Here is a 20374-nt window from a genome sequence, read left to right as displayed (position 1 = left end):
GCACAGAAAGAATACACTTATTGTAATAGTGCTAACTTATTATAATTCTACTTGTGTAATCTGTATTCCCCCTGCCTGCCCTCCTCAGGGTCACAATTAACCAACAAACATATTGTAGCTGTAGGCCTATTATAATTGCAGCAGGCAAAAGTGACTTTGTTAACCTCTGTTTTGGATTTGTATTGTGGGTATGCTTTTGTGAAATGGGGCTCAGTGTGCACCTGCCTGGAGCTTGGCCCTCCTTGGCAGATCGTGCACGGGAGAATGATTTGTAGTAGGATATGCTTGGGTGATTTTTGGAAAAATATAGGCACATTCTCCAGGCCATAACTGTCAGCCCATAGCTACAGTTCAATGAAGCTGACTTGCATTTAAAAACTAAACAGTTTGTGCACACAAAACTCCGTTCTCCACCGATTTTCAATGGTGTTGCTCCAGGCTTTGTCTCTTAGTTGTCAGTGGAGCTTTACACATTTCTCTATTTGCTAGAGAGTATTATGCATTATTGAATGATCTGTCTGAGATCACAGGAATAACATGGATAATGTAAAGTGTAAGCCTAAAGGTATATTCTTTTTTGAAGGCATGCATTCCCTCTGTAGGTAACCTAGCAATATAGTTCATACAAAGGTGCTGTCTGCTTATTTTGTTTTCGAACGATGCCTTTATATAAGACTGCAATGTCTTGGCTCATCTTTATTACCTCCAGCTCATGAGCACTCCATCAAAAAGCACATTGCGTGGGGAGTTAAACCTGAAGTAGTATATTTTTGGCATCATTGGGCAAAACTATCATAATAAGCTTTCAGCATATTGTAATTCAAGTGCTCTGAGAGATAACTAGACTTCTGCACCTCCTCTTAGCTCTGTTTTCAGGCTTTAAAAAATCTAGCCTGTGATGGGAGACTTTGGCCAATCACAGGACATTTCAGAGAGAGAGAGAGAGCATTCCTATTGGCTGTTCATTCAACGGAGGCAGCTGTAAATCACTTGCAAACTCCGATCAAACGGTCAAACTAGGGAGCGCTGATCAAATATGAATCAATATTACTGTAATGCCTATTTCTCTCCTCAAATGTTTTCAGAAACATCTTGTAGTGTACTGTTTAGCTGTAAAATGAGAACGTTTTCTCCGGCTGGTGGGCGGTGCTTGGTAATTCCTCAACTTATCTCACCATGGCTGCCGGGTCACAACACAGGAGGACACAGAGGCACATGATTTTTTCTCAGATCACCTGTCTCATGCACTACTGTCAGGACAAAGTGACCGTTTTATAAAAATATATATTTTTTAAATCATATAAACTCGCCTCCTGCAGCTTTAAGAGCGACCTCTTATTTTCCTTTGTCTTGCTCCAATTAAGAGAAAATTGCAGGAATCAAAGAAAGTCTAAAAGTGAAAAGCTATAAGAGTGAAGAATAAAACTTATTTCTGCGTATGTGTGTTTGTCAATGCTCATATGTGCATGTGTGTCTTATTTACATACTTCCTTGACTGGCAGTGGTGGTGTTGCCCTTTGCACATCTCAGACGGAAAGGGCAGCCGTGCTCCAACATTGACACAATTGATATGTTTGCAGAGACAGGAGAGAGAGAAAGATAGAAGGCAGGTGGATAAGCAGAGGTTTATGAATCAGGTTTATACTCTGTCAGCGGGGGCAGACAGTTTAGAGTGAGAGAGTGAGAGATAGAGATCCTGGAGGGGAATCAAAAGGCAGCAAAGTCATACAGAGGATAGATTACAGAGCTTTGTGTAAACTATCTGTGTCATCGCAGGGCTTCACAACAGGTAACAGTACCTTTTTATCCATAATTTACTTCTTTGATATTACTTCAACATCCACGCACCACTGACTTTTCAACTAGCTCTGACCACGCTGAAAGGTTTGGCCCTATAGCTTGGATGTTGTTTCAAGGAGCTTAATTGATTAATTAAGGCAATTAATTACACCGGGAGTGACCAGCCACCAATTTGAATTGGAAACTCACACAAGGTGGATTAAACTTCATTAATTACTTCAGTGAATCAATTTTGCTGAGGCCCCTTCAAGTGGTGAGACAACTGTGTAAAATGATTATGAAGTGGTATAAAGAGGTTATTGCAGCTAGTCATGATTATTATGGAAAAGTGACGACTGAATGTTCTGAAAAGGTCAAACTAATTACGTGAAATGGACAGGTGTAATATTGTGCCCTGCAATTTTGCTATTTCAATATCCACCCAATCTGCTTTGTGTGAGACTATTTTGTTTGAAAATGCACTAAAATTAGCTGCCAATCATTTTTGTTTTACTCACTCGGGAGAGCTCGCACTTGTGTGATTGAGCGTAAGTGTTCATGTATTTACGCATAAATGTCCGGGCCTGTTTGTGAGTGGGCGAGTGATGCATGGTGGGCCAGAGGGAGGAGAGAGGCGAAACAGAGACCAAGCAAAGAGAGGAGAGAATAGAGAGAGTGTTAACAGTGTGTTGCAACCCAGCTTGGTGCTTGTTGCTCTGTGTTTGCATGGTGCTCACATCCTCAGTGGAGAAGTTCTGTCAAGTCTGGTCTGGCCTGACCTTTTCACTCTCCAGGCACGTTTACAGCTCTCCAATACCTATCAAAAATATCTACTCTGCCCCTGGCCGTCTCTCTGCCACCAGCATATACTTGCATCACATTCTCTAGGTGCTATGTGATATGTTCTCTTGCTGACTGTTTTTACTATTCTGGCCTACACCCCTATATGCTTAACCTCAAAATTTCCCCCATCCTTTGCCTCTATTCTTCTTTGTTTTTCACTAAGTTTGACCATTCCTTTAACAATGCAAGTTAAAGCTGCAGGGGCAGTGTATTTTGAAAGAGCCATGCGGGACCATAGGGCAGGAGTGGCAACTAGAGTGGGAGTGAATGAGGCTGTATTTGCATAAGCATCGATACAGTTTTCTTTAATTTTTGCTCTTTCACATCATTATCAGTAATGACTTTTTAAACTCTACCCTTTGCCTTTAACAGTCTCTCTTTGTTTTTTATCTCCCCCAGACATGGAATTCATATTTCTGTACTCCGTGTGCCAGTGCATCCTATCTGTATCTGTAATTGTGGTGAGCGTGAGGTTGTGCATGGCAGTCAGCGGCGGCGGTGCAGTGGCTGATGTCCAGGAGGGAACCAAAAGAGACAGGCCCCAACCAGGGAGCGTCTCGAACTGTCTCCGGCTGTGCCTGGGCTGGGTGGGCGCTGTCGGGGGTGCAGTCGGGGTTCCTGTGAACGTGTTGCTCAACCTGCGAACCCCGCAGTGTCTCTACACCTGCATAACCTTGGTGTGTTGCCCCCTGCTGGTCAGGCAGTTCACCATGTTCCTGTTAATGATCCTCACACTGGATGCCCACCTACAGCACCACTTGGCAGAGAGGTGAGTCTAGAAGAGGGCTGAATCAGTTTAAAAGGTACAGTGTGTTGGCAGCATAGAGGCGTGGTTGCAGATTGCAACCAACTGAGTACCCCTCTGCTCACTCCGCCCTTTCCAAGACTGTGGTAACTCGAGCTGCCAAGTGCATCAGTGTGAGTTAAAGTGGAAAGTAACTGTCAAATATTGGCACACACAAATAAACACCAATTATTAGATAACATACATAAAATACATAAGATGTTTTAATACTTTTTTTAAGTATGTGTGTGGGTGAGGGCAAATATGTGGGTGCCAAGAGTCAACACTTTCAAGCATACTCCCAGCAGTAAAGGAAGAAAATCAATATAAGAAAAAAGCAGCAAACATACCACGTGCCATACCACGTATGGCATACAGTTACATCAACATAGGCTGTTTGTTCAGTGCTCATAAGGTTGCTTTTGATCGCACAATGCTTATACTGCCATCTGAGAGACACAGGGGCGAGTAAATATCAATAGGCTCTGAGGCTCTTAGATGTTTGATTGGCAGTGACCTACAGATCCAGCCTTTCAGTGGAAGAGAGCCAGTATTATGTCTTTTTTTTTTTTTTAAATGGTCTTCCATTGCTTTGCACCAACCAGTTCTAACCAGTTGGTGTAACTAAGATGGGATTTTTGTACACCTCGTTCAGAAGCAGATCTCTTACAAAAGTCAGAAAGTCATTTTAAAATGAAAATGCCCTTTTGCTGAGAGGAGTAACGTGAGGCATTTTGTATTTTTGGTGTTATTGAGAGATGAATATCAAGGCAGTGTACTGACTGTAGAAACTGCTTGTGTTCATTTCTTTCTTCAGTTTAGGGAATTTGTGTGCAGTTGTAGTTAGTACAAACGCTACTGTAAAAACACAAAAGAAGTGTAAAAAAACTGATTTTTTTGGCAGTAGGGGTGCCGGAAAATGTCTGTTGAAAAACAGACATTTTTTGTCAGATTAGATAAACTGTAAAAAAAACAAAAAAAACAAACAAATTATCTTTACCATAATTAAAATGTATTACTGTAATTTTACAAGAAACATCCCTATAATTCCATGAAATATTTAACTTTTAACATATATTAATTTTTAAAATAAATTCATGCACCTCAACAGAATGATTCTTTAAAAAATGATAAAGAAAAGCTTAAGTACAGATAATTACTATTGTTACTACAAAAAGTACCGTAAATCTAAGACCATTAACTAAAACACAAAAAAACATGTATTTTTACTTTGCAAGTTTACATTAATAGTCAGAAGTGTTGCAAAAAAAATCTGTCAAATTGTGTTTTTTTATTCAAATAAACTAATAAATTAGCAAAATAAATGCATTTTCTTTCTCTAAATGTAGGTTAAGTGTACTTTTACATTGCCATTCTTTATTTAAAAAATATAAACTGCAAAAAAAAGAGAATTATCTTATTGAAGTAGTATAGGATTTGCATAATATCCACATGCACGTTTGTGAATGCCAGGTACTCTTTGGTGGTGACCCGTCAGCGAGCTCTGTGTGTGGTTCTGCTGTGCTGGGTGGGCTCCGTCCTGTCCTCCTTCGCCCAGTTCATCGGCTCCGACCTCCTCGACACCTGGAGAAGTGGCGGGACCGATCCGGGCACGGCCGGCCTCGGGTTGGATGGCAACTGGACGACCTCTTCCCCGCCCCCTAAGTACCACCACGACGACCGCAAGGTCATTGGGAAGTACCTTCCATACGGAGGCTTCCTGTCCAAGTTTTACGTGGAGGACATGCACAACTTCACCTACGCTGAGATTCACAGCAGCCACTGGTTTGTGTGCGCCCCCGACACCATCCTCAGTCCCCAGTTTCTAGTCTATATCCACGGGATGTCTGTGTTCATGCTCCCCTTGCTTTGCCTGCTGGTCGTTTACCTAGACCTGCTATGCAACAAGCCCAGGAAGACTCCTTTTAGTCCCGCAGACCCCCCTAAACATGACTCCTCTCGAGTCCGTTCCCTGGCTCTGTCCCTCTCCCTGTTAGTTCTGCTGTGCCTGCCGCTCCACATCGTCCATGCCCTCGTCCTTTTCACCCCCAACACCAATCTTCCTGCCTGGGCTCATGCGGTCGCCATGTTCCTCTTCCAGCTGTACAGCCTCGTGCTCCAGATCCTCTTCACTCCTAAGAAACAAGCCGGGGAAGAACGGGCATCCTTTCCCCTCTCCGTTGCCCACCTTACACCTCCAGTAGCCCCGTCCAGAGGAAAATCCGTCCGCATGGCGCTGTGTGAGGCAGTGCAGGCAGCTCCATGGTCTTCAGCCAAACACTCCCTCAAAGCCAAAGTGTGCCCAGAGGTCTGAATTCTGGGCTGTTGTATTATGTGTAAACATTTCATCTTCAAGCAGTTAAATTAATGTTCCTTCAATGTTTTTGTGTGCATGAGAAAAAAAGCTTGTGTTTGAAACAAACAGCTTGTGCACTAAAAAATAATAAATACGGCATATTCCTGTTTGTTGTCGGGTCTGTTAACTAATCAGCAACCTTGTGCACAGACGCTGTGAACAACTCGCAAATGAAAAGGCCAGTTAATTATCAGGTCCCACACCAAATGTCAGTGAGAAAATTAAGTCTCCAGATGATGACTACTATCCTGATCACAGATGTCTGTTTTCTTTGACTGCTCTTCCTATGGGTCTTATTCTAAGCCCGCTCTAAGTCTCTGCTAAGCCAACCACCAGTAATGTAGATGTGTGAGCGACAGCGTTTAATTAAACATTCAGTAAAAATGCGGTCCAGAGAGGACGCAGCGTCACAGGGAAAACATCATTAACCTGGTTATGACACAATCGTCTTGGCTGTTTTGATTAAACTTGTAAATACGACATGATGCTCTCGTGAAAATAAAAAGTGGGCTTGCTCGCACTAATTGGATTGTTCATCTTGAAATGCGTAAAAAAAAAAAAAGAGAAATCTTTTTCTGCATGGACCATTAACATGACATTTAACATGCTCTCTCTTTTCTTTTTCCTGCCTCTCATGATTGTAGAGCAACTCGTTCTCCACATCTTGTGTCTATTTTTCCATTTATTTTCACTCTTATTATGTCTTTCCATCTCCTCTTTATGTACTCAAACAATACACAGAGTAGCTAGTACATCTTCCATCCCTGACTGGAACACATTATTGATGGAGAAATCTGGCAACGGGGGAAAAAAAAAAGAAAAGATTTTCCCCAGCTTCCCTGGCGCGGCTGCCCATTCAATTGTTCTGTCTGCCTGAAAGCTCTCTGCTTCCTGATTATGGTTGGCCTTGACACACTCAGGCACCTCAATCAATGCCTCACGCTATGCCGCCACTCTGTACACACACCTCCTCGCCTCGCTCGGGTCACAAATGCCAAGACCGGTGAACATAAGCTGCGTCCACCGTCCCACAGTCACCACGGTTGGTTTTACAGATGGATAAGAAGCGTGTCTAATCCACCATGTAGCCACCAGAAATATTTGTGTTTGGATGGAGCGTGATATCTACTGCATCTCATAGAAATGAAATATGTCTGTCATAAATGGGTCATAAACAGGGGAGTTATCTGACGTGAACCCGTTCCAGGACGTTAATCGGTGAAACTAGCATCAGGGAGCAAGTGTGGGAGTTATTCATAGACTCCTTTCTGTCATTACTGGCCAAATTATGCCGCATTCACTGCATGTCATAAACTGGGGGAGGAATACAACCAACTGTGCTTATGTCTATTGATTCGATAATCACCCTCCATGTTCACGGTGGTGGTCTGATTATCATTAGGTCTAGCAGCTGAATTATGCCATTGTTATGGTCAGATAATGGCCGGTTTCCCAGGATGCACCAGAAGCAAGCAGTAACAGCATTAGCAACAATACCCAACAATATATTTGTATGAAATCTTTCTTTATAGAAAACCAGTGGGCAACTCCGGGTCTGAAAAGTGAAGCAACTGTTGAAGTGCCTTAAACTTGCATTCTTTCTAACAGCCAGCAGGGAGATTGTCAGTCACATTGTATAGAAGTCTATGAGAAAATGACCCTACTTCTAGCTTGATTTATTACCTCAGTAATATACATTATAAACATGAGGTTATGGTCTCAATCGCTAGTTTCAAGTCTTCTTCAATACAGCATGATGTTCATTTAGTGCTCTGGGGCAGTGATTCTCAAAGTGGGGTCTGTGGCACTCTGTCAGGGGGTCCGCAAAAGAATTTGCTATAAATTATGAAATGGTGTATCATTAAAAAGTGCATTTCTACAGATGTGGACCATTTGCGCCAATAAATAAAGCATATTGTGTCCATTACTCCGACCCACTTTAGCTTTGGGCCAATAGAAACCCTGATATGATTGTGACACACAGCAATAAGTTCATTATTTTTAAGTAGAAGGACTTACTGAAAGTCAGCTTGACAGATACATTTAAATGTCTGGATTTATTAAGACTATGCCAGACGTGCTACTGTTAATTTTCTGAAAGCTTTTAAGATCAATTACTTGAATGTAGGCTGTAAATGCTGTCAAGTTGAGTCCAAATGCAATTTGAATAAAATTACCCTTGGTTTAAAGGTGAGTTAGTATTTAGGTTGAAAAGTTTTAGAATACAAATAGTTCCAATGTGGTAGGAAGCAAGGGAAGCAAACAATTTTCTCCCCTCTAAGGGGTTCCTGGCCCCAAAAAGTTTGAGAACCCCTGCTTTAGGGCGTGGCTACCTTGTGATTGACAGGTCGCTACCATGGCGTTGTCCGGTCTGGGAGTTGTCTGTGTTTTCATCTTGGAACTTTAACCCTTTCACAGTGTGTTTTTAGTTCATGAAAGTTAATTATAACCTTTTTGTTCACCTAAAAATGTGTTATTCAGCGTTCGGTTGTACTTAACCCTCTTGTTTCACTTCTGGTTTCAAAGAACCAAGATGACGACGGCCAAAATACTGAACTCGAGGCTTCAAAACGGCAGTCCACAAACCAATGGGTGACGTCACGGTGACTACGTCCACTTCTTATATACAATCTATATGTAAAAAACATATACAATAGTGCCTGAACTAGAAGGTTTACTTTTCTTACGAGGAGAAGCAGAAATAACAATAGCCTATAAAACAACCGAAACAACCAGACAGACTGCTGTGAATCACACAGAAAAACAACACATGAACCCTTTGTCTGAAGGACACACACCCGTGTTTCAAAGACATTTAAAGGGACAATATTTTTAGTTTTATTACTCATCGACCACGGTTGGTCTGATAGCAGGAGCTACCTTTGCGTCATCATAAACTGAAGATATGTCTGGTGTTGCCTTGTGTATACGTGTGTGTGTGCGCGTGTGAATTGTTTGTTGGCCCGAGTGTCAACTCACGCTGGTAGCGCCTGGCAAGTCCATTACTTTGATTGCCGTTTGACAATCTGTCTTTATGACGGGGCGACCGTGGAGCCTTGCCATCGATGGAAGAGAAACACATCGATCTATCACCCGGCGACCTCCGGCGGCTTTCAAATCTAGCCCCCGCGCACAGATGGACATGTTGAGTGCTTCTCGACAGAATCGGGTATTGATTGTGTGGAAGTTAATGGCAGTCATATTTTTCTGTATGCATCTGGCTCAACCCTCCCGTCGCCCCTTTTCTTCCCCGCTATCTGTTCGTATGATTCATTAGCGGCGCCACAGAACCTCCTGTTTTGTTTATTCTATTTATTCTGAATGAGCTGCCAGTCTCCATCTCCTTCATCTTTCTATCTTCCCACCTGTAACTCCGCTATATTCCCCATTGATCTAATCATACGCTCCTGTTCTCTTTTCACCGGATTTCAAAAACAGCACCTGCTAATTACACAGTAAACACACCCAAAAACCAGCCTGATCCCGGAGGTTATTTTTGAATTCTTTTTTATTTTGTCGTGCTTTGTATCTTTCCCCTATAAAGAATAGTTAGCTATATATCAACAATGACACATGGACTCTAAAAGAAACAAGAGTGGAAGACAGGAGAAGAGACGACTAGGCACAGGAGACGAAGAGAGAGAGAGAAAGACTGGGAAAGAGAGGAAAGGTAAGAGTGAAAAAAGACAGCAATTTCTCTACAGTAGAACCAAAAACAAACCATGGGAAGTGTACATTTCTTTAACATTTACAATTATAATAATAACAACGGCAATAATAATAACATTAACAACAATCATAATTGTTCAAATAATAATAATAATTAATAAAAAAATCAATAAGACCTCTGGTTTTTCATAAAGACAAATGAAGTTTTTTTTTATTCTTTTCTTTATTTTCTTTAAAGATCACTGGACAGTGGTTTGTTCGGCTTTGCACCTCTATAGGCTAATATTCTGTGTTAGTATAGTTGCTTCATAATGCGTTTCAATAGTAAACATTTTTTTTTTTCTTAAAAGTTTCATTTAATTTATGTTGCGGTACTTTTTTTTTTATACAAATAAGGAATTCAGAGATATGTATACTTGTTCTGTCAACATGTTTACTGTACGTATGAATGTGTCTGCATATGTGTGGTAGCATTCAGAAAAAAATATCCATCCATTTCATGTTCTCATTCATTCACTCCCCTTGCCCTTCTTATTAAGACTTTTAAACCTTTTTATCCTCTTAATGACATTCGAAAATAATTAAGCTTCTTCTTTAATGCCTTAGCAAGTCATATTCCTTTCTTCTTTGTCGGGAACGCAGCCCAACACTAATCCTTTCATTATTAGGAGCCAACAAAGGAGGAGCGATAGAGGGGGGGGGGGGGGGGGACAGACAGACAGACAGAGAGAAAGAGAGATAGAAGGGAGAGGGGAGAGGATGGCAACAGGTGAACGGAGAGGAAGGAGGAGATGGAGAGTTAATTAAAAGAAAAGAGATCTCTCACTGTTGCAGCGAGTGGAAAAAAGATGATTTCTTTTCACAAATTATTGTCGGGGCCATCCAACAGGGATAGCAGAACAGGACAGTTAAAGTCTGGATACTTCTAGACTGAAACCCTCCAGTGTTGTTAGGGAATTATATACAAGTCGCGCTCTGTAGGAAAAGATGCAATTTTAAAAATTTCCATTTTCTAGTGCTCAATAGCTGCTCAACCCCGTCCCTCCCCCCCTCCCTCCTCACTCCCACCGTCTCCATCAGTTATAGATTGAGCTTTGTGAAATAGATGGTTTTCTGCAGGCGCGGAATTATAGCAGTCATCTGCCCCTAATTCCCCTTCCACTTTGGCGGCTGCGCGGGCAGAGCGCCTGTTTTCTTTGTGCTCCCCGTTTCCCTCTCGATCAAAATAATTATGGCGTCATTTCGTTATTGTCTACATTCACCTCGCCCTCTCGCTCTCTCCATTTCCCCCCAGTTTCTCCGACTTACAGTATATGGCACAGTCGTTAATGGCTGGTGGGCCTATATAGGCTCTCTTTTTCTCTCGGTCTGTCTCTGTGTGTGGAGGGATATGGAGTGGAATGGAGCGGGATGTGTGCAGTATCTGTATACAGTCGTTTTCAGAAGGCCGCCTGTTATGGCGCTTTGTGTACAAGTGTGTGTGTGTGTGTATACTGTATATAAGGTGGGAGACAGGGAGAGGGAGGGGTAGGGAGGGGGGTGAGGTCAGAAGAGAAGGGGATAGGAAAGGAAAAGGGGCTACAGTAGGTACTCCTTCTTGCCCTGGCTGGCGTCGTTCCCATTGAGGAAAGCCTCCTGCACCTCGCCGTGTTCATCCAACCCACTGGCCTCATGGGTAAGATAGGAACCTGAGTGAACAGAGACAGAGAGAGAGAGAGCCAGAGGAAGATTGGAGGGGGAAGGTTAGGTGGCAAAGCGTCATGATCTTTACAGCGCCATGCAGCATTATCAAACCAACCAGCGCTAATAATATTATTGAGTTCCATACCTGTGACTGATTAATTCATTAGTTAACTGATTGTTAGGTCAATACCAAGCAAGAATAGGCTCTCGTGTACGGTACGAGCCTACGGGCGGAAATTAAAGGTAGGGGAATGGATGTGTGAATAGGAGAGGCAGAAGAGGAGATAATAGACGGGGAGGGAGGAGAGATTGGCAGAAAAGGGTGGAGGGAAGGTTAGAAGGCAAGAGAACAATGGCACGTTTGCGTTCACTCACAAAACCCATCAAGCACATTTTAACATCCCTCAGGTCCGTATGATTAATGAATCGGTGCAGCGCAGGTTACGCGAAGAGCGGGAACTGTTCAAGTCATCTTCCTGCTCGAGTGTCCCTTCACTCCGGGGGTGAGTGACACTCTAATTCTCCTCGCCGCAGAGGTTGACTGGCACGCTGCCAGTCACGGCGGCCCGTAGACAAAGCCCTAATGGCTCTGTCTCAACATGGTTTGGTTGTAATGGTCCTGTCTCCGCGCTGATTGGCGGTCAAGCCATACCGAATGTTGACTGACGGCTTGTCTGGCCATAGGGTAAGTAATGCTGCCCGCTACGCTGCTCTCGAATCATTTCTTGGCAGTCGGGGTGGACCGGCGAAGGCTGCCAACGCGGGGGCACTTAAAAAGATAGGGAACGCAGGGAGGCTGCTTTTAATAGATGAGCCTTGATACACTAACATATAGTCATAAAACATGGGGACCACACCTACATTTCCCACCCCGCCCCTATCTCTTCCGCTACCCGGGCCAAGGTCGTCCATCATGGACGGTGCCTGCCTGGAGAGCAGCATCCCATCCTGTCTGCTTCGCGCTGACAATTTTACACCTCAGCTTAAAAGAGTATTTTCAGGGAATCTGGGTGTAACTATCCTGCAATGATTTTTTCACAGCTTGTTATGCCAGAAAGTGGCGAGATGAGAAAACGTGCCTGTGAAAAATGTGATAAAATAATTGCCAAAACGTGTGCCCCGATTGTGAAAGAAACTTTTGTGCTACTTAGCGCGCGTGTATGTGTGTGTGTGTGTGTGTGTGTGTGTGTTACCTTTCTGTCGAACAGAGCACCAGATGGTGACGATGAGGACGCAGATGACGGTGAATACCAGCAGTGCCAGAACGCCACCTATCACCGCGTACGGTACTGCACTGTGAGTCTCCACCACTGCACCGGGATCTGAGGAGGAACAAAAGAGACAAATACCGTGTGTGGGCGTATATAAAGGAGAATATGGAGATAAAGAGGAGAGAGAAGTGCAGGCAAAGAAACGGAACAAAAGAGAGAGATGGATCAGAAATGAAAGCAGGAGAGATGTTGTGGGGAAAAAAACAATATAAAAGTGAGAGAAAGAAGAAGCACAGCAGCATGGAAGAGTACAGGGAGCGAGACAGGAGAAAACAGAAGTCAATATCTTCCACCCAACTTGCATTATCACCTTTCATCACCCCCCACTGCACAGAACGCCAGACAGTCAGAACGGGTGAGAAAAAGGTGGAGAAGTGAGGAGAGTGAATGAAAAAATAAGTGTCAGCCTCTAAAAACCCACTCCAGCCAAGCACCTGTCAAGACCACAATGCATTTTGAATGAGGGGAAACTTTGAGTGTGTTTACACCTCGAGTAGTGCCGCAGCCCTGGGAAGAGAAATCAAAAACTTCACCACAAGATGACTGAAGAGAGATAAAAAGATAAAAAAGGAAAGCTAAATTCTGTGACTTGTGGTAGTATATAATTGCAGCAGTGGCAGTGAATTTTTCATGTCGACCTCACCTTTCACCGACTTTAAAGTAACGGACAAATACTAAAAGAAAAACAGAGGAATAATGATAGGAAGCGTAGGTTAGTGTTGAAGCGATTAGTCAATTAAGCAATTAGTCAGCTGACAGAAAAGCGAAATTATGTAAATTTTAAAGAGGACCTATTATGCTTTTGTGCTTTTTCTCTTTCCTTTAGTGTGTTATACAGTTTTGTGTGCATGTAAAAGGTCTGCAAAGTTATAAAGCCCAAAGTCCACGCCAAAGGGAGTTACTCTCCCCCACAGAAACACTGCTCCTGAACTGCCTGAAACACCTCACTTGAAGTTCTGCCTTTTCTTCCGTAACGTGGTGATGTCGCCAAGTAACACTTTTGCATAATACCTGCCTAGCGGCTAATTTGGCGCGTTAGTTTTGGCCCTCAAAGCTACTTTTGCATAATACCTGCCTAGCGGCTAATTTGGCACATTAGATTTGGCCCTCAAAGCTAGTTAGAGCAGAGCTGGAGCAGAGTCCAAAGAGTTTGGTTTGGTTGACCGATCACATCAGTGGGCCAGCTGACCAATCAGAGGGAAGAGCTCAAACAGAGTGTTTCAGACAGAGGGGGAAAAGAGGTGCTGCAGCACATCCGGTATGAGAATAGTAAAGTTTTTTGAACATTAACACACGTAATAATGTTCTAGTAGAAACCCAAAATACAAGTATGCACCTGAAAATAAGCATAATGGGTTGTCTTTGATAATTGATTAATTGTTTAAGTCATTTATCAAGCAAAAATGCTAAATATCCACTGGTTCCAGCACCTCAAATGAGTATTTAAAGCTTTTTTTCTTTCTTATTTGTCACTTTAAATTGAATAATTTGAGTTTTGGGACTGTTGGTCAGACAAAACAACCAATTTGAAGACATGATGAGAATCTTTTCAGTATTTTCTGACATTTTGAGGACTAAACAATTAATTGATTAGTTTAAGAAAAAAAAGAAAATCAACAGATTAACTGTTAGTAGCAGACCTAATACATACAGTAGATCATAAAGCAAACTTAAGACCAAGCATGTATCTTTGTTTCAGTTTCACCAGCAAATCCTTTCTGACAACAACAAAAGCAGGTGACTGACAGTGCAGGGATGTAGAGACAGAGAATGAAACGCTTGGTAAAATATGAATTCAGGGAATTCGACGAAAATAACAAAAGCTTTTTTTGTTTTTTGATGGGGCTGTGGGGGCGTAGTTTAAGAGCTGGGGAGGCCAAATAGGAGACAAGGACACAGAGTTATTGATGCAGCACTTGGACCTTGACGGAACAGAATTAAAACATGAATCATTAATACAGTGCTAACACATGGGGATCAGGAGAGAAAGAGAGAGCGAAGGACGAGGTGAAGGACAGGGAGAGAAGGATTGACAGCTGAAGAAGAGGGTGCAGCATTCTTGCGCATGCTTTTCTTGGACAAGTGGCATCACATTCTTGATAGTGTGTATGATCAAGTATTGGTGTGTGATAAAATCGGTGAGACGTCGATACATCTGCAGGCACACGTGTGTGATTTAGCTGTGATAGGATCGAGCAGCAATATTTCACAGGGGATGAAAAAGCAAACGCTATACCTTTACCTCACGCCACCCTGTTTTCAATCCACCGCAGCCCAAAGCTCAACAGGAAATGAATGACAGTATTAAAAAGTACGTAGGAGCCCCTCAGATGATACATCAACATCGACTAAACGTTCACCAAACTGTTTGAGTCGCTGCTTTTCCTACGACTCTTTATGACATCCACACACGCTCAGCAGGTGAACAACCTCAACCTTGCCACAGATGGCGGCGGCGGCAACAGAAGAACAAGAGGAATTGCTGCCGCTCCCTTTGCTTCATCTCTCCTTTTGAGCAACAGAAAGGAGACAGAGAGCAGCCAAAAGGTGTGGAAAGGAGAAGAAGAGATTCCAGTGAGCGTGTGTTTGTGCGAGTGTATGTATTAGATAAATAGATTCAGTAGATAAAAAGCGCGGGAAACCAGTGAAAGAGTGTATAGTTTTACACACACACACACATACACACACAGAATCGTGTTGCATGGTATTGCGACACTAGGTAGGTATCACAATACCCTGTCATTAAAAGAAAATAACAACAGGACTCTTATTACCGATCTAATGTACCAATACAATTTGATTCAACATCTTTTCTGAGTCTGAGCAAGCACCTCCTGTAATTCAGCAAACACATAATCCACCAAAGAGCATGCGTTAAAATATTATTTTACCTTGTTTCTCAGTAATGTGAAATGGACGTGAAATTTCTTAATTAATACATTTGTATATTTTAACATTTTTAATTATTAAAAATAATAATTTTAAGATCCATATTATGTCATCTATTATTCCTTTACTTTTCCTGATGTTTTAGATTTTTGCCGTGGTATCATTTCAGTATCTGTATCCAGATATTTAGGCAGGGTATCATATCGAAGTCAGAATTTTGGTATTGTGACAACACTAGTGGAAAGGGTCACGGAGGACAAGGCGCCTGTACGTACGCTTGTGTGATTATTTACTAAAAGTATATGTAGGTGTGTTTGTGTGTGATTAGTTCAACTCAGCCATGCAGATACATGTGACTCCTAACACACAGGCGTGGGTGTGATGTGTGTGTATGCACATCCCGCGACTCTACACACATGCACGCGTGTGACTCTTGACCCAGGCTTCAGCTGCCAGAAACAAGTGAACACTGTTTGCAGGAGAAAACCAGCTGTTTATCAAAATGTGGACCATATTAATAGCCCAGTATGATTTATTATTGTTGTTTCATCATTTATGTAGCTTTATTTCAATTTTTAACAACTTTTTTTTAAGTACCTCTGTTTTTTTATAGGGCAGAAATTTTGCTTGCAGTTAGCACTTAACCATAATAGCATAGTCATAATGCACAGATCTACGGAGCATAATGTCAGTGGTTCAAACGCAGCCTCAAGCATTTTTCTTCAGCTTCAGAATCACCATTGTCTGGTTATATTTTTCCATCATGCTGCATAAGGACATAAATCCTTCAAAGTAAGTCAACTAACTAGTTTTTTATTATCATTTTAGTCAGCTTATGTGTTTTGGGGAATTTGAGATGAAGTTTTAGAGAAACTAGAATTCTTCTCAGCATTTCAGCATGCTTTTATCTGAAAAGTGTGCTATCGGCGTCTTAGATCTCGCAACAACTAAACTTTCTTTTTCCTCAGAAACTAATGTGTTTTTTCTGGTCTAAAGACAGATTTTCCACTGTGCTATGGAGAAATAACTCTACGATCGGTCCATGAAATACTTCTATGAAATCATGAACGACGAACTTGATGCACAAAACAATAGGACATAACTCCATTTGTGTTCAGTCATGTTTATTTTTCCAGGTAATCTATCGATGAATCTAGGATAGTAATAGGCCTATTAATAATTATAGGCGAATAATATTAGTCTATTAGTGAGCTTACTTTTTAGCTGTATTGTTATTCATATTGTTTTATTTGGACGCATGTGAGTGCACGTGCAGTCGCAAGATGTACACACAGTCGTACATACATATCATAGACTGTATACTGTATAAGAAGTGGGCATAGTCATCGTGATGTCACGTTAGTTTGTGTACGTTTTTAAGCCTTGAGTTCGGTATTTTGGCCGTTGCCATCTTGTTTTTTTGCAACCAGAAGTGACACGAGACGGTGGAGTTAAGTACAACCGAACGCTGAATAAGAGATTTTTAAGCGACCAAAATGTTACTATGCACTTTCATGAACTGAAAACACACTGTGATATGGTTAAAGTTGTAAGACGGACAACACCGTAGTAGCGACCTGTCTATCACAAGGTAGCCATGCCCTAAAGCATACCCTGCTTTATGGTCTATTTGACTCTAAATTGGACCATAATTTACTAAATGAACATCATGCTGTATTGAAGAAGACTTGAAACTGGTGATTGAGACCATAAACTCATGTTTACAATGTTTACTGAGGTAATAAATCAAGAGAGAAGTAGGATCATTTATGCAAGTTTAAGTCACTTCCGTATTGGCTTCACTATTCAGACCCAGAGGTTGCCTGCTGGTCCAGAGGCATGCCTGTGTTAGGAGTCACATGTGCATCTGCAATGGCTGAGTTGTTCTTTTAGGACATAATCACACAAGCGTATATGTACGCACGTCTTGTTCTCTATGACCCCTTCCACCCCCCCTAGCCATGCAGTCTTTCTGTCTCCTGCTGTGTAACATCCTCCTCACGGAGAACACGATTAGACACACCTTGATCCCTGATCCTTTCTTTCTTTCTTTCTTTCTTTCTCTCACTCTACCTCTCTCTCTGTATGTGTGTGTGTGTGTGTGAATGTGTGTGCAGATAAATATGTTTGTGCAGCATCTCCCTGGCCCTCCAGAGGCCAGTGTCAGTCGTTGCCAGTTCCTAAAACTCTTAATGCAGATTCATTAACAGTGCCCACCAAGCATCAAGAGACCCAGACCACACACACACACACACGCACGCACGCACACACACACACACACGTACACGTACACACACGTACACAAACGCTGACTGGGCAATGTGTGTGTGGGGAGCATCAAACAGCCAGTGATAAGAAAGAGGGAGAGAGCGGAAGGTTGCGCTCGGTGCACACCCAGGAGTCTGCAGGCACGTACGCTCATGTAGATGCAGGGCAAAGGAAGGTTGCAGCAGAAAAAGTGTGTGTGTGTGTGTGTGCGCGAGTGTTTGTGTGTGTATGTGTGTAGGCCACCTGAGAGTCATCAAATGACTCAGGGAGTGAAAGACACCAAAGGAGAGCAGGGAAGGACGAACAGAGAGATGGAGGCAGAGTAAAAAAGGTGTGAGTGTTTGTTACCTTCTGGGTCTGGAGCGAAGCTGGGTGTTAGGAGGGTTGGGGTGACGGGATGGGAGGTGATTGGTTGAGTGGAGGGAGTGGGAGGGACCGTGGTAGTGACTGACACATTATCTACAGACAGACAGACAGATAGACAGACAGGGAATGGGATAACACACACACAGACATGAATGCTATTATCTACAACATGCAGTGACATTTCAACAGAAGGCGTTGCAGGGTTTCATAGCAAAGTTACTACAGCCTATAAAACATGACACACGCTTTATTACTGCTGAATATTAATCCAGTTTCCTCGCCCGCTCTACCTCAGCATCCTGCTCCGTAATCATTGGACGGCGGTCTCAGAGGCAGCCGATGAGTTTTGAGAAGGAGGGAGAAGATGTAAACTGGAGGAAAGACTTATTTCAAAACACGCTGATCAGCAAACTGAGGCCGATGCCATTTCGATACCAGAGACAAATGTTACTAATTATTTCCCCAAATGGACCTCGTGTGCGAAACGGAATCGATCTCGACCCCTGACAAGCGATAAGGACAAGGACAAATGATGTTCTGTGGCGGGCCTCTGTGCCACGCTGTGCGGGTTAAAGAAGGCGTTTACAATGGGGAAGGCATGCTTTAAAGCGAGGAGGCTGAGCAGAATCATACCTGGCAGACTGACATTCATCTACGAGGCAATTGGAACATATAGGAACACATTCTCTATCACTGACACATTTTCTATGGCACAATGGCAGCAGAGACAGAGACATTGTCTGTGACAGATGCATTCCCAACGGAGCAGTGCCATGCAGGGACTGTCTCATTCAATGCAGAACAATAGCTTGGATCTTGACACATTCTCCGAATCAATGGCTGAGACACAATGGCGGGTAGAGAGGTAGAAGGAGACAAGTTCATATCGCCGTTAAAGACAAAAAAATAATGGCTGACAGGAACTAAAAGGGAGATGGAGGAGTGGGTGAGAATGTGTGTGTGTGTGTGTGCGCATTAGCACTTTATGAGTGAATAACACGCCACTTCATCAAACAATCGGTGTAAAACCGCAACGTGCGAGGTAGTCGCACTCGAAGTCTCGGGGACGCACAAACAGCTTGTTTTGAAATACATGCAGGCTTGTGCACACACACATACAAACACACCACATGCACATTTACACACATATGCATAATTGGCCATGTACGTACACACTCACACTCACAAAGGCATACAGGAACATACAGTACACACACACACACCCTGCCCTTTCTGCTCAGGAGTAATTTATTGGTAAGTATTCCTCTGTCTCTTCTCTGCCTTTCTCCCAGTGGCCCTGAGATCATCAATCTCTTTTTGCACTCCTCTTATGTCAGCACTATACCTCCCCCCCCCCCATCCTGATTTTTTTTTTTTCTTCTTCAAGCCCAGCCTTGGTCTCTTTCTCTCTGTGAAGCAATATTACATGATGCGTAGTGTATTTTGTGGGAAAGACAAAGAGATGAGCAGAGTTTTCTGTGAAGTAAAGTGAGAGAGGGAGGGACGTGGGGAGGAAAAGTGGACCAGATGGAGAAGAAGGAGAAATTACCGAGCACTTATATAAGTGTTGCTGCTCTCCTGTACGAGTGCATATACTGTATGTTGAATGTGTGGATACAAGTATGCGCGCACGTGGTTGTCACTTGAGCCTGAGGATTAATGGCCGAGGTTGCTGCACTAATTAACTGGACGCTGATTAATTTCTCTCGACTATCGCGAGTGACCTAAAAATTGTTCTTTCTCACTGTTTCCAACTTTTTTTCTTATCGTTCCACCGTCATCCCTCGCTTCTTTTCTCCCTTGTTCTTCTTCAACCAAACTCTGTTCCCCTCATTCGCACCCCCTCCCTCGGCCGCCTCTCTGGTTTCACTCCTCTGCGACTACGTTTCCCTCACCGCCTCTCCTCAACTTAATTAAGGAGAATGCCATACAGCTGTCGTCCTCTTGGCCGATAGCGTCCTTTTTTTTTCTCCCCTCCTACATCATATTGTTATTCATTAACACTATATGGCTGCCAATCAGGCACACAGCCCATGTTATTTCTAGGGACGGATGTGGCGGCACTTGCGATAATGACGTTTCTCACTCGTATCTCGTTCTCGCAGAAGTGCGCCTGAGGATACTGCACCGCCATTTTGGATGAGCCCTGTTATTCTTTCATGTTCCGTGTTCCCTGATTATAAAAAGGGCTTTGGCCCAGAAGCAGTGGTGGCTACGGCTGTCAATCAGCGCGCCGAATGCTGGACATTGGTCAGGGATTCCACTGCGGAGGCCACTTAAGGCCAACACTGATTGGCTGAAGACTCATTCAGAATTCACTCAGGCGCCAATAGAGGTGCGTCGTCATGTGTGGAGGAAGGCTACAAAATTGACTCTGCATTATCTCCGTCTGGCTTCCTCTGCCCGCCCAACCTTTTCCCACTTTCGTTCTCATTCCATGTTTTTTTTGAAAGTCTCACTTCATTA

The 20374-nt window shown here is 43.0% G+C and overlaps 2 protein-coding genes across 7 annotated transcripts in view; one reads left to right on the top strand and one right to left on the bottom strand.

Moving 5' to 3' along the window:
• The first annotated feature begins 1476 nt into the window (after positions 1-1476).
• LOC119497707 (adenosine receptor A1-like) lies at positions 1477-6283 on the top strand. The gene is made up of 3 exons (XM_037786049.1): positions 1477-1789; positions 3022-3391; positions 4880-6283. The coding sequence occupies exons 2-3, from the start codon at positions 3024-3026 to the stop codon at positions 5718-5720; spliced, it is 1209 nt and encodes a 402-aa protein (XP_037641977.1). The 5' UTR covers positions 1477-1789; positions 3022-3023; the 3' UTR covers positions 5721-6283.
• Positions 6284-9252: 2969 nt separating this feature from the next.
• cadm4 (cell adhesion molecule 4) overlaps positions 9253-20374 on the bottom strand; it is a 194294-nt gene continuing 183172 nt past the window's right edge. For 2 of the 6 annotated variants that reach the window (XM_037786040.1, XM_037786039.1), the window contains exons 7-9: positions 17891-18001; positions 12308-12436; positions 9253-11119 (exon numbers count right to left, since the gene is read on the bottom strand). In XM_037786040.1, the coding sequence (XP_037641968.1) occupies positions 11010-11119; positions 12308-12436; positions 17891-18001 (350 nt within the window). In that variant the 3' untranslated portion in view covers positions 9253-11009. Of the gene's footprint in view, positions 11120-11259; positions 11339-12307; positions 12437-13028; positions 13060-17890; positions 18002-20374 lie in introns of all 6 variants that reach the window. The other 4 variants (XM_037786041.1, XM_037786043.1, XM_037786042.1 and 1 more) reach the window with 4 other exon arrangements.

The sequence above is a fragment of the Sebastes umbrosus genome, chromosome 11 (genome assembly GCF_015220745.1).
Source record: "Sebastes umbrosus isolate fSebUmb1 chromosome 11, fSebUmb1.pri, whole genome shotgun sequence".
NCBI lineage: Eukaryota > Metazoa > Chordata > Actinopteri > Perciformes > Sebastidae > Sebastes > Sebastes umbrosus.
Note: the sequence above shows the minus strand (reverse complement) of the source record. Positions and strands in the feature narration are given on the sequence as shown.